Here is a 14045-nt window from a genome sequence, read left to right on the forward strand (position 1 = left end):
CGCGCCGCGTCTGCCCGGCCGCCGCTCCCGCCGCGCGGCGCCGCCGAGGCCGGGCCGGGCCGAGAGCCGGCAGACGCGGCCGGCCCGCACCGCCGACTTGAGAAGGTGCCCCGAGGGGCCCTGTGTACCCCGGGCTGGTTCCACCGATGAGATGCAATCCCCATTCCTTCCTCGGGGGAAACGTCATCAGAGATTTTTTGGGGAAGGGAAAAAATGGGCGTTTTCAACGTGTGTGTAGGGGATTGGGGGAGGGGAACAGGATGTCGGGGGGAGGGGGAGCGAGGGGCGGGGGCGAGGGAGGGGGGTTGACTGCTTTCCGAGCCCCTGTCTGGGGCTTTGACAATGCACTGTGGGCTGAGGGACAGTAAAGAGAAGACAACGGGCGTTGGGCGGGAGAATTTCGGTTCACTCTGTTGAGAAGCAGGCGCTAGAATTCCAAGGCTCCCGCCTAGGAATCTAATAATGACCTCCAATGATCCCTCTCGAGGGAACTCGACTGTTATCTGTAGTAGTTTGGTTTTTAAAATAAGGCTATATTAGGATATTATTTGTGCAATTCATACTTAGGCGTTCTTTTTATTTCTTTAAAGTAGATGGCAATCTGGAAACAGCTCATTTGAGCCTGGGCAACTATGTTGCAGAAAATATAAGTATAAATAGGGAGAAGATTTTTGCATATATTTCCTATGTTCTCAAGTAATTTTCCCAAAATCTCAATGTTTCTCTTGTTATTTCTATTAACCATTATTTTTATCCAGATTTTTCTCGGTGATTTCGTTAGCTCCCCACGGAAGAACATGAAATGACCCTTCAGAATATAAAGCAGCATTCTGCCCATCCAAAATGAAGATGGTGTTATCCACCAAATTAAACGCCAAATTTAGTTAGAAAAATTTCCACTCTCCCTGTTCTCTTAAATTACATCTGTACAGTCTCACTTTCTGGTGTTTGTTCATGTTAGACTTTGGTCAAAATTTCAATTAATTTGTGACGTAAATGAGAATGCCAATACCCAGAAGTTTCAAATCTGGAGTTCTCCTGAATTGTCAAATGATCCCTAGAGATAACAAAATTCTGGCCCCCCCAATTTTAGGGGTTCCCGATTTGTTAAACTGGCTCCACAAAAAAAAAAAGAGCAGTTTATTTTCTCTGTCCCATTTAGAACTGTAGTGTTCACACATAAATTTGTGTATAAACACATACATGTGTGTATATACTTTTTAATACAATTATGCATAAAGGGCAAAGCCAAACACTGACAGAGTACAGAATGGAAAGTATCGATTGCAAGGCCTATTTTCACTTCTGCTATCAAAATCTCACCATCAGTTTGTAGTCAACAAGATGTCCTGCCTCAAAGTCAAGCCATTAATGACACTGAATAAATGCTGATTTGTCGTCACCAGTAACGGGTTCCCCACCTCTTCCCATTACACCTCTGGTCCTCCCTACTGAGTCTCATTTTCCAACCTGACACTTAGAGCAAGGGCCTCACTTAAATTAACTAATGATTATCCTTGCCCAAAGTAGTGTAAACAGACCCTAATTTATAAATTTGCTAATTGCTGTTGCCAATGCCGGCCCCTGAGTTCTCAGATATGGGCATATAAAATACAAAGCTCACTGGAAAGCAGAAAAAGCAAAGCAAAAATAAACCACACAGATGAGAGAAAGAAGGGGGAAAGATTCCACATTCCATCAGTTTCCTACTTTTAAAGTACCCCAAAAGGTGAAAACTAGAAAACCACTTAAATATTCTCTCCTGCTGAAATACTTTATCTTTTGGGAGTCAGAAAGCAATAACCAGCTACATCTCCAGAATAATCCTTGGATGGACTTCTGCATTTCCAGAAAGGAAAGTGAAATGCCCATCTGCTCTTTCTCCCTGTGGAATTTGTACAGTTCAGCCTCCTCCACCCCTTTTTTTAAAAATCCGTAGTCACCTAGAGAAGGAACTTACAGGTTTAAGAAGTAATCATTTTTCTCCTAGGTATGAGAAATAAATTTCTACCAGAGCCCATAATCAGGATCTCAAAAAAATGCCTCATCTTATTAATATTATATTTTTGGCAACAGAGAGAATGATTGTGACCGACCTGAAATATTTCATTCTTTAATACTAGCAATGCCCTTGGAGAAGCTTGGATGAACAAAATACTTCGGTATTCTAGGTCAAAATGTATTTGTCTCTCTCTCTCCTTGTGGCCCAGTATGAAGGATCAGTAAGGGACTTGCTTCAATTAAACTCATGTCCACGCACGCAAAGGAAATGATACAAATAAATAGGGGAACGCAAACCACCGATACCCAATCATTTTAGTTTTGGCTCCCAGATTAAGCATTTCATATCATTCTTCACTCGCTCCTCACCTGCCAGGTGTATTAATTACAGATTTTAAACTAGTTTTCTTTAATAATTAGAAGATGTTCATGATACCATTTGAAGTAATTGGTATGGGAGCGGGGTGGGGCGGAGAGATACAGGAAAATGGCGGCGGGTATGTGTCAATATAATTTCGGTCCGAACTCCAGTGTTAAAAGTGTAATTCCCCCTTCTCCCTGCATTAACGTCATCCCGTGAATTCTTCCTTCTGGGGGTTTTACCCATACAATCAAGAAACCCAAAGTGGCCAGCTCTGAGCCCAAATAAAGTGTTCAATAAGAAATAAGAGTTGGGTGGGTCGTGGAAGATGCGAATTCAGAGTCGCTGCGCCCCTAGGCTGTGAGCGAATCCGTCTAGGCAAGCCTTCGCCGCCCGTTAGGCTTGTGCTCCTGGGACTGGTCTCCGAGGGGCAGAGACGGGCGGCGGAGCCGGGCGCGGGGCTGCCTGCACCGTACACTCGCGAAGCGAAAGACGGCTCCCCGCACGCTTGTCACCGCCGTGCCTTCCACACGCCTCACGCTGGCTACTGAAGCGCGCGGGCGGGGTCTGGGGGGACCTGCGGAGGGTGAACCACAGCACACTCCACCTTCCTTCCATTACAGTCTAAACTCTGGGCCTTAGAGTTTTCCCCATTCCCTGTCCTCCCCACTGCCCTCCAGCAGTTTGCTCCATCTACGTGATGAAATGGGTTAGAATTATTTCCTTCTCCCTAGTGGCTTCTATTGGCCCACTGCGCCAGGGCCGGAGTTTCAGACAGAACGGCTCCCCAACCCTCACCACCGCCCCGGAGCCAGTGCTGTGCGCTCCCAGCCCCGCGCATCCAGAAGGCGTCTGATTTAGCCACCGTCCGACCAGCGCGAGTAAAGGGCATTTGGCAGTCATCCCCGAGCGAACAACTATCCTCACCAGCCCAGAGCGAATTCAGATCTTGCCTACCCCCTCACTCGCCTTCACACACAGTCACTCACCAAAGGGGCAGCCACCGCGGAAGGCCATTTTGACCCGGCAGGCAAGAGCCTTGCGCACATCCAGCAGTCCCCACACTTGGCTTGTCCGCGGGGCCAGGCTCCGCACCCTGGAGGCCTGCGCTGGGGTCGGGGCGCACGCCCCGCCGAGGAACCTGAGCTCCTTGCCCGGGGCTCTACTCCAGGCAGACACTTTGGCGTCTCGCCCAGCGCGCCGCACATTTGCTCTGCGGTCCAAGACCCGGCCTGCGCCCTGGCTGGTGCTTGCCCCACACAAGTACATTCTCCCTACTGGCTTCAAACTCATCACTTTTTCTACGTTGCTTAAACGTCAATGAAGAGTCACTTCCTCCATTTTGACCCTGTGTTTCCCTATTGGGGATTAGGGGTGGGTAGAGGGGTGATGTGAGGATTAAAATCTTAAAGTTTTACTCTGAGCAAACAAGGCATAAATTGGCAGATTAATTCGCGTGACCAGTTCATCTCAAAAATTCGAAAGAAGAAACTGCCCAGGCGCACTGCGCAGGCTTTTCCTATCTCAGGGCTTGCGCAGACGGCTGCACCCTGCACCGGAGATGCGAGGGCCTGAATGTGTGCACGTGTGCGCGCAGTGCCGAGCTGCCCGCGTGTTTTGGAGTGTGCCTGCTTTGTGTGCCCACCCGCGTGCGCCGCCACCTCCTTAGGCCCCCGGAGCGCCAAGGCTGCACCGCTCAGGCCCGCGGGCTCTGGAGGGGGAAATCCCTCCGCAGAAGGTTTGAATTATTTCGCTCTGCGGGAGACCCGGCCTCGGCAGCGCTCGCCTGCGGATTTGGGCGGGAAAGGCCCAAACCGGAGTAGGAGAAGCCGGGAGGAGCCGGGGCCAGGGTACGAACGCAGATGGCGCCGCCGCGTGCCTGAAATATACTTCCAGGGCCGCAGCCCCTGCAGCTGTTCTGGGCGATCCTGGCTCGAAAGTTTCCTGTGTTGCTGCTTGGTGAGAGGCGGAGGGAGCAGGCCCGAGAGCCAGGCTCCTCGCAGACGGATTTGGAGCCCCTCCCCAGGCCGCGGCGGCTGAGTTCTGGCGGCTTCTCTGAAAGACGCGGAGTGCTGGCCGGGTGTAATAACAAGGGCACCTCACAGGCTCTTCTCCAAGGCCTTTCGAGCTCAGGTTTTTCGGGACCACCAGGCTCGGTGGAAAATGGTGAAATACATACTGTGTGTCTTCAGATGTGTGAGGGCCTACAGCGCGCAGGCCAGGCGGGTCCCCCGCTGCCGCATGTCGGCGCCCCAGGTTGCGGGCGCTCGGCGCCAACTAAAGTCAGCTCTATCCGGACGCGGAAAGAAAAACGGGCTGTGAAAGAGCAAAAGGCCACGTCTTTTAATAAAAGTTAAACATTAAAATCTGACCCCGGGGTTGTCTGAGGATCCCGGGATTTTGAGGCTCGGACAGGGAGGGTTGAAAAGGGTGGTATCGATCAGAGAGAGGGGATGATGAGAGTGATAAACACAGTCGCTCCAGGCTGGTGTCCTGTGTGTGCGCGCGTTTGTGTTTAATCCTGTCCCAGCCCCGTGGCAGTTTTGTTTTTGTTGTTTTTCCCTGTACCTGACTTCTTATCGGCCTAGGGCGAGCGAGCCACGCAGCGGACCCAGCGCCCTCTCGGTCTGAAGCCGGAGAAAAGAGTTTGAGCAGAACTGTGAGGCCCAGCAGGGCAGAAACATTGCCCTGGACACAATGGCGTCACCTGCGCCCCTTTTGCCACCTCCACCACCATACACACACCTTTAAATGTGGCCCTGTGCGTGTTTGTTAGGGCTCTGTAAAATACGAAAAATGAAAGGAAAGCCTGCAGGGGACCCCAAGGCCTGGCCGTGCCTTCTGCTACCATCCGGTCCCGGAGCCCGCAGCTCCGCCCTCTCTGTCCCCGGGACTGCAAGACGGCCGGCTGAGTCTCCAGGCCACCGTGCCCTTTTCCTGAAAAATCTTTTCTCATTCTACGTCTGGTTCATAAGAAAGCCTTGGCCACTGCGGGGGCTCCAACTTGGAGATGCCCTCGGCCCACGACATGGCCAGGCCCCGGCTGGTAGCCCCGCTCCACAGAATGCCTGCTAGCGCTCTCGGCTTCCGGCTTCTTCCTCCTCCCGGACCTTTGCCCCACAAACATATTTCGTTTTCTCTAACCCAGACGCCCATCCTTTTCTTTAAAAAAAAAAAAAAAGTGATAGAGGTAATGGGAATGGGTCAACTGAACTCTCTGTTCCGTCAAGTTCTATGTTAGGTCCTCAATAGCCCCATCGCCGGGGGAGGGGGGGGGAGCGAGGAACAGCATTCTGGACACTAGGTCCTCGTGTGTGTCCCTAGACTGGTAGCTCCTTGTCCCAACCCTTCTCTTTTCTCTCCTCGCTTATCGCTGAGAAAAACGGCGGACAGAGAAAACTGCAAGCTGAGTCTCTGATTATGACCCCGCGTGTTGGTCCTTTTGAACATGCGACCCTAGACCGGCTCCGGGCGACCGGGCCCTCCTCCCTAGAGAAAAGTACCCGCGGACAGGGCGTCTGCCACACGCAGTTAAATAACTTCTGCCTTTTCCATCGTCGGGAAAATAAAATAAACTATACTCCCAAATCGTGAGTTGTCACAGGCTTGAAAGAACTTCCACTACGCTGTGTGAAGGCCCAAGCGAGATTCTGACAACAAATATATGCGGTGAGGGAACAGGGTCTGGCCAGAGATGGGAAACACACATTAGCCATGCGTTCTTTTTTGGATTGCCCACACAGGGGTCCGCGTGGACAGGCACCCGCAACCAAACACAGGGAAAGACTTGAGCGGATGAAATAAATCTCCTTTTAATTTTCTTTTCATCGACTAATAAAAATAATTCCCCAGCACTAACCCCAAATACCGTAACGGGCCACAAGAACACGGAGAATTCATAAAACTCTGTCTCTGCAGGTCACCCGCTAATCGCGTTATTATTAGCCTCAAGAGCATGGAAATTGAACTGTCACTGCCTAAAGAGAAAATGTAAGCGACAGCTGTCCCTCCTTGGGTCGGCCAGCTTTCCAGCCACCAAGCTCCTGGGCCCCAAGCACGGTCCCTAAGCTCCTGCGCCCGCGGCCGCCCCCATCCCTTTGAGGGCGGCGCGTTGACCCGGGTCTACTCCCCAACCCTAGCTCGTCAGCAGGAACACCTCCAGAATGGTTTTACAAGTCCTGGCTGGAAAGTTTCTGAAGCCGCTAAACCAAGCTGAGAGTAGTGTGTGTCCGTGAATGTGTGTGTGCGCGCGCGCCTGTGTGTGTGTGTGTATGTGTGTGTGCGCGGGCGCGCAAGATTCTTCTGACAACAGCTGTTCCGCGGGGCTGTTTTGCACAGTTGAAATCTTGGCACTTAATGCAAAACATTAAGTTGTTCCCCCAACCTCCTAGAGTTCTGTTAAAATACACACATCGACATCCGCCCTGTGTTTTACGTGTTGTGTCGGTATAATACGCATAGACTCGTCTCCAGACAAATTAATCGCACCTCTCGCTCCAAATACACAGAAATATGGGCCCTCGAAAGTAACCTAGGGCGCAGGGTAAGAGGTCTAACATACACTCCTCTTTCCATAAACACCAATGAAGTAGAAATATAATTATGCTCCCTCGTCTCTGGGAATAGGGAAAACACAACAACTTGAATGCCAGAAATGTTGGTGGGAGAAGGTCGAGGACCAGAGTTGAAAGCTAAAAGGGACAAACGGGGCATTACCCGAGACCGGGGTGTCGTGTCTGAGAACTCCCTGCCGGTCCTCCGGAGCTCTCAGAAGCCAGTTGCAGCCCCTCTCCGCTCCGGCCATTGCCTTCGATCCGCGCCCCTCCTAACCCCAGGGGCCTGCAGCGGCTCAGCTGCCGGCACCACGGAAACTACGCTCTGTTCCCAGAAGAGAAGGGGATGCGAGCAAGGAAGGATCCCCGCCTAAGGTTGGCGACGAAAATGCAAGCTCAGGCCAGTTCCCCCAAATTGGTTGCGGCGAATTTCGGGAAAGCTCAAGGCATTTGCAGGAAGAAAAAGAAACCCTCGTTGGAGCAAGGCAGAGCGTCAGCGGCCAGGGCCTCCCTCCGCAACACTCTGCCCGCCTGCTGGCCGCCCGGCCTCCCCTCTGCTCCCGCCTCCCTCGGTCTGGCCCTACGCACTCACCGGGGTGAGGCTCCAGGCCGTGTGCGGCCGCGTCCTCGGTGTCTCCGAGTGGGCCCGCGGGGCTCAGCGCCTCCATGGACAGGTCCAGCCCCTTCTCCTCCCAGTCTCGCAGTTTCCGCTTTTTATTTGAGCCGATCAAGGCTTCAACGGAGAAAGCATGTGCTCGAGAGCTCAGGGCGACTGCAGATCTTCTCCTTTCACTCATCTTAGCCGCCCGCACCCTAGCCCCGGCTCGCGCCCGCTACTGAGGGAGCAGCCCGCGCCCTCACGCTCAGAGCGCCCGCCGGGCCGAGCCCGGGAGAGGCGGCGGCGCGGTGGCCGAGACTAAGGCGGCGGCTCCGCGGGTCCTCGGCACCCTCCCCCTGCGCCCTCCCCCGCCCTCTGCCGCAGCTCCGACCGGCGCCCCTAGCTGCCCCAGCCGCTAGGAACGAGCGCCCGGAGCGCCGCCCGCTCGCTGCATGAGCGCCGGAGTCCTGCTTCCCACCCACCGGGGCAGGCGCTCACAGACTGTGCAGACTGGACTTCATCTTTTTTTTATTCTCTCTCTCCTCCCTCTCCCTTTCTCTCCTCCCTCTCCCTCTTCCTCTCTTGGTCGTCCTGTCCTTCCTCTGATCCAAACTTCTGGGAAACTTTTTTTCTAAATTCCTCCCTTTCCAAGGAGCTGGGGGCAGGCGGTGCGCTCCTGTCCGAGGGGCGAGGGAGAGGGAGGGGGGAGGAAGAGAAAGACTGAGGGGAAAAAAAAAGCCAGCCCCTGACCAATGGCGAGGAGGGAACAGGAGAAACCCTGAGAGCGCGAGCCAATGAGAGGAGGGGAGAGACTGAGGCTCGGGCCAAAGTTCTGCGCCGGTTGTCCCCGAGATGCTCCTGGGCCAACTGTAACCCCTGACTTCCCGGCCCCCCTGGGCTCCCCATGGGAGGAGAGAGGGGAGCTGAAAGTCAAGGTCTGATCTGTGCCATTACAAACTCCTGCAAGTCCCAAATCCATACCTTTTCCTCCCAAATCTGCTAGAACTCATAGACGCTGCAAGTCCAGAGTCATTTTAATTACAGATCTGGAATTTGGGGGCTCTGATAAAATGCCAATCTGTCCAAAATGGCAGAAAACGACTCTGATAATCTCGCGCCTGCACCCAGATGCTTTTAGATCTGCTGGTTCCGCCTGGATTTCGCCACGCAGGTTATTTTTCTGTTGAACGATTTCTAAGCAACTTGGGTTGCAGGCAAAACGAAAGAAACAAACAGAAAAGCCCCGTTACTATCCAGGGTCTTGTAATTGAAAACCCAAAGATAACTTCCTCCTTCCAGGTCTACCTGGTAGAGAAGGAGACCTAGGCGCCCTCAAAGCTGGAGGCCCGCGGTGGGGCGCCGGCCGCAGGGCGCGCTGCGCAGGCGGATCCCAACTGGGCCGGGACGCAGGAAATGCTCGCCTTCTCTCAGGCGATGGATGCTGAGCCGAGCTTCGCCTGCTTGGGGCGCTTGTTTTGGAGAACCCATAGAGAGGGGTTGGACGAGGGCAGCCAGAAAACTTTGACAGCGGAGAAGGATCTTTTGCAAAATTCCTTTCAAATCCGATCGCCTCGGGAGCCCGGCTTTCCCCGCCCCGCTGATCTTGCCTCCACTCAAAAAAAAATCTTTCAGGACAGTGCAGTCGTCCTGGGTTTCCAAGGAACTTAAAATCCAACACTTCTGGCCATTCTGATTTCCCACACCCCTTCCCAGGTTATGCTGCTGGTCGCGGGTAGTAGGAGACTCGAAATGCAGCGCAGAGCGAGTTTAGAGAGGCTGAGAAGTTGATCCTGTCAAGCTGGGGAAAGATCTCAGATTTCGCGGACGACGGCCTAGCCACAGCCTGATCTTCCCGTCCCAACGCCCCCCACCCCGGGTCGAGACGAGTCTATCCCCGCTTCCCCGCTGGAAGAGGCAGGAAAGAGTCAACTCCCAGGTCTGAGCAACAGACCGAGAGGCCCAGCAGACGTCTCACCGACAGCCAGGTCCTGAGCAGGGTCTGAACCTGCAAGCTTAGGGCAGAGGGGCCCAGGGCGTGTCATAGGACCCCCAAGAACTAGCGCCCATCGGTCCTCCCACTTTGGGGCGAGAAGGGAGGGCCTGTCGGGCCTCTGAAAGGACACATTCCCCTCCCGACCGCCAAGGGGCCCGAGGAAATTTAGTCCTTGCTGTTACAGTTGGAAGTGCTCTGGTGCTGGAGGCGAGGACCCAGCGTCCTGAATGTACCTTGGGAGGACAGCAAAAAAGGCCACTTTTGGAGGCCCTTCAAATCGGGCTCCAGTCCGGCCTAGAGGAAGCTAGCGACGCAGTAAATGCAGAATGATGAAAAAGTAAACGGAGGAGTGTGATTCAGCCAGGCTTGGCCTGCGGGGCCTTCCAGGAGCCTGTGCCTCAGGCTGGGGGATCCCGAGCCGCACTCCAAGAAGCCTGGGATCTAGAAGCCCTGCACTGAGCCCCTCGGCATCTTCCGCCGCGCTGCCAGGCAAACTCAGCTAGCCAGGGTCACAAGGCGCAGGGTCTCTCATCTCAGTCACCACTTGGCATTGCTTCCAGGAGCCGTCACCAAAAGTGACCACGCACTCACCACTAGCGGGCTTCAGCAAAGGAGTTGGCGACAAGGCTGGCCAAGGGCGCGCAGTCACCTTCCCGGCGGCTCCTGATTCTGGTGTCACCGCCTTCGGCTGGAGGTAGCAACGCCGGCCTCTATTGTTCCCCGGCATCTTCCTCCTCCCCATTGCCCCGTATCTCCCAGCTCCCTCTGGCAGCGTCTTGCCTTCTCTCACAGACCTGGTTTGGATTGAGAAGTAGATGCACCATAGACCACACACCCTCCCGAGGCAATGAAAGTTTCCCCAAAAGAGGACATTTTGGCTACCCACACACCTAGATGCAGGTCCAGAAGGCCTACACCATGTAGGTGTCCATACACACGTGTCCCAGAAACTACATAAGGAAGTGAGCAACAGTTTCAACAGCAGGGGTCTGTACCCCACCCCAAAGCATGCACTCTGCATGGTGGCCTCAGAGGAGCTCCTACACCCTTCCTTCAGGTTGCATACAGGTTGCTCCCTCCCTCATCCCGTATACACTCATAACCTAGAATTGTGGGTTAGGCCATTAAAAGAAATAGGATTGTAAGGAAGGCAGGCCGGTTTGGAACAGTCATGAAAATAGGACTTTTCCTCTGGGTAAATGGGAGGGGCAGAGAAATTTTCTGTTTAGGACTATAGGGGTCAAAGTTTTCTTTCCCAGGGGCATACCCTCCTTGGTGTGAGACCCTGTGCTGATGGGGAAGAAGGTCTGGAGAAAGATTAAGTGGGATGATTTAATGTTTGTGACATAGGTGTATAATTTTATGTGATTGAGGAGAAGAAAGAGGGTTAGGGGGAATTAAATGTAAGAATCCGGGAGCATGGTACGTGTATTCCTTCCACTCATTACATCAAAGGGTTTCAAACTCTGTCATGACCCCAATGTCTCTCTTCTTTAACCTTGAGGAATAAGAGTGAGGTCGCCAATGTTGGAGGTTAATTCCTGAGGCAATCCCTAGGTTTTCCAGCCACAGGCTCCAACCATGGACCGTAGGTGGAGTCTACAGGTGTTAAGTCCAGCTCAGGTCTATTTCAGGCCTGAAGCTGATTGACAAGGACCAAGCTGGAGGCCCCATCCTACCCCATGCAGGGCCCCAAAGAGGATGAGAAAGTTCTTAAGCACATGAGAAGTCAGAGGAGATGAAGGGAGGGGGAAGAGGAACTCACTGAGCATCTATAGGGACATTTGGGAAGTGGATGCACAGGTCTAGCCTTGACAGGAGGAAAGCCAAGAAGGGAAGAGCAGCACAGTGACTGTTCACCTAAAAGTGACCACGCCCAGACATTTTGATTTTTCAAAGCAACAACAGAGTTCTGCAGCATAGGAGCAAGAGTCCTGGAAATGCAGCTCCACATACTTTTCTTTTCCTTCTGTTTCTCCACACTAAATACCACCGCTAGTGCCTCAGTACCAAGGTGATCCACCAGATGCTGCGATTTTGCAGTTTTGAGTAATTGAAAACAAAGTTTAAAATAGTTGGCCAGCAGGACGTGTTAGGCTGGCTGCCCTTAAACACTGTGGGCAGGACACCCTGTGGGGGAGGGAATTACAATGAATTCTGCCTGTCTAGGTAGGTATAAAACATTATGAGGCCACTACGGGGTGGGCAGAAACCAACAGGAGCCAAGGCAGGTGGAACCTAGCAACCAGGTCCCGTTCAGCTCTAAACTGTGTGACCTTAGGCAAGTCAATTAATCGCCTGTGCCTCGGTTTCCCTGTCGGCAGGGTTAATGGTCCTAAATACTTTACAACTAAGCGGGGGAGGCGGGAGGCACAAGATAATTGGTCAGAGGTTAGACAGATTTGAGCTTTTATTATTGCTGTGATGGAATCTTCCGGGAATGTGAGGCCAATGTACCCACTTTTCACTTCTTTTACCAAATTGGCGCCCAGTTATGGGGTGGCATAACTGGCCGGGAGCCCTCGGGTGGGCGTGGGAGGGAGGCGACTTCTGGAAAAACCTGCCCAATGCCAGTCCCGCGGAGACAGTGCGGGCCCACAGCTATAGAGCACATCTCCAGTCGCCCGGGTTTGTTCTGGTTGCCCCGAGCTGCGGGACTGTCGTGCGTCGTTCACTATGCAACCATCCCCTCACACTTTTTAAAACTAAAACTCCGTGGGGACGACAGGGTCTTTAATGATGTTTTTTTGTTTTCGCGAAATAAAATCTTTTGTTTTTATTTTAAACCAGCAGCGTGCCCACCTCTCGGTCCTTCCAGATGTTTGCAATAAAATCGCAGGTTTTGCCTTTGGGACTGGAAATAAAATTTAACGGCCTTCACCCTGTAATTATTCTCTTAGCTCGCCCTTCATAAATTTATCTGCTTTCTATCGGCGTTGGGGTGGGGGCGAGCGAAAGGGGAGAAAGCCCCGATTTTATATTTGTGACTATAAAAAAGCGCCACCCGGTTTCCTCGCCTTCGGCGGCCGCGGTGTAGCCCGGAGAGCCTGGCCCGGCGGGCGGCAACATTGCGCTATTGTTCGCTGACTTCGGTCTGCGATGGAGCTGGGCCCCTCCACAAAGGGGCCCTTGTGCGGCCGTGCCCGGAGGGGCTGCGCCCAGGAGGCGAGGGAATCCTGTTCCCCTAGGCCCAGCTCCTCTTCTCCTGGGCGATTTGTGCAAGCCGGCAGCCGGACCTTCGCCTTCAGTTTGCGCCCGCCGCGCAGGGGCCAGCTCTGGCCCTCCCAGCCCGGGTCCTGCCAGCCTTCGCAGGAAGCGAAACCTCGAGCCTGCGCTGAGCCCACTGAGCGCGAGGGAGGAGCCTGCCTCTGGATACCAAGGCGCTACGGACAAGCAGGCCTGGGGTAGGAGACGAGGGGGCTTCCCTTCCCGGAAGGCCCTCCAGGCCCTCTCCTTCGCCTTGCTAGGGCTGGGCTGGAAGGTAACATTCCACACCCTCAAGAGCTCAGGCTCGTTTGGCAACCCAAGGGAACCCACCCTAAGTCATCAGATTTTGAGGTGACCAGCGTGCACCTCGGAATAAATGTGGGTACATCAGTAACTGCTATATACTTGTATAGGAAACTTTTAAGTACAAGATTCATGTATGTATTTTGTGCAACTACACAATGCACCATGGTTGTATTTATCCGGCAGCAACCACATGCATGGACTCACTGTGTACAGCTACACGTGTGTACCCACATGCCTTTCTAGAATCAAACATGCATGTAGAAACAACACATGCTTGTTTACAGAGTGTCACACACAGGCATATGGGGAAACATCCTGGCCACACACTCAGATGGCCAAAGTCTGCAGAAAGCTACACGCATCCTGCCTGCTGCATCTCTAGTCCTGCTCCACAGCTCCCTCCGGCTCTCCCCAGCCTCCTGAAACTTAATCCATGTGGCTGTCCCCTGACCTCCTCTCCTTCGTCTACACAGCGTTATCTTCATGGTCAAGGTCTCAGGCGACAAAAGAAGGAGAAAATAATGAGCAACCAGCTTTGAGGCCTCCCCCCTTGGGAGAGTCACCCACTGCCTGGGTGAGACCAGGGCATTCTTCAAAGCCTGGGAGACCCAGGAGGGACTGGCAGACTGGACAGCAAGAAATGGTGGCACCAAGCAGGATCAGCAGGATTTTGTCTTGTTTTGTTTTTAACTGCATGCAACCTCTTCCACCCTCCAGCCAGCTGGCCTCCTGGCTCCAAAGTCAAATCTGGGGAGCCAGACACTTCCTAGGCAGAGCATTCTTCCAGTTTTTTCTGACCTACAGACTCCCAGCTCTTCCAGGTTTTCTTTCTCAATATGACTCCATCTTCCCCTTCCTGCTGGGTTTAGAGGTGCTTGGCTAAGCAAGATTAAGAGTTCCCTTTGGTTTTTCCACTGAGAGGAAGGATTATCTAAAGCTTATGGGAGTGAAGAGGGGGAGAAGTGCCTGCCAGGCAGTCTAACACAGCCGGCCAGGACCCTGGGACCTAAAGAGGGTACAAGGGGT

At 53.3% G+C, this 14045-nt stretch overlaps 1 protein-coding gene across 4 annotated transcripts in view; it reads right to left on the minus strand.

The window, feature by feature from the left end:
* TBX15 (T-box transcription factor 15) overlaps positions 1-8200 on the minus strand; it is a 105019-nt gene extending 96819 nt beyond the window's left edge. The window contains exon 1 of one of the 4 annotated variants that reach the window (XM_046645765.1): positions 7508-8200. In XM_046645765.1, coding sequence (XP_046501721.1) covers positions 7508-7712 — 205 coding nt within the window. In that variant the 5' untranslated portion in view covers positions 7713-8200. Of the gene's footprint in view, positions 1-7078; positions 7182-7507 lie in introns of those variants that run through there. The other 3 variants (XM_046645768.1, XM_046645769.1, XM_046645766.1) reach the window with 3 other exon arrangements.
* Between the last annotated feature and the right edge of the window lie 5845 nt (positions 8201-14045).

This window comes from Equus quagga, chromosome 18, assembly GCF_021613505.1.
Source record: "Equus quagga isolate Etosha38 chromosome 18, UCLA_HA_Equagga_1.0, whole genome shotgun sequence".
NCBI lineage: Eukaryota > Metazoa > Chordata > Mammalia > Perissodactyla > Equidae > Equus > Equus quagga.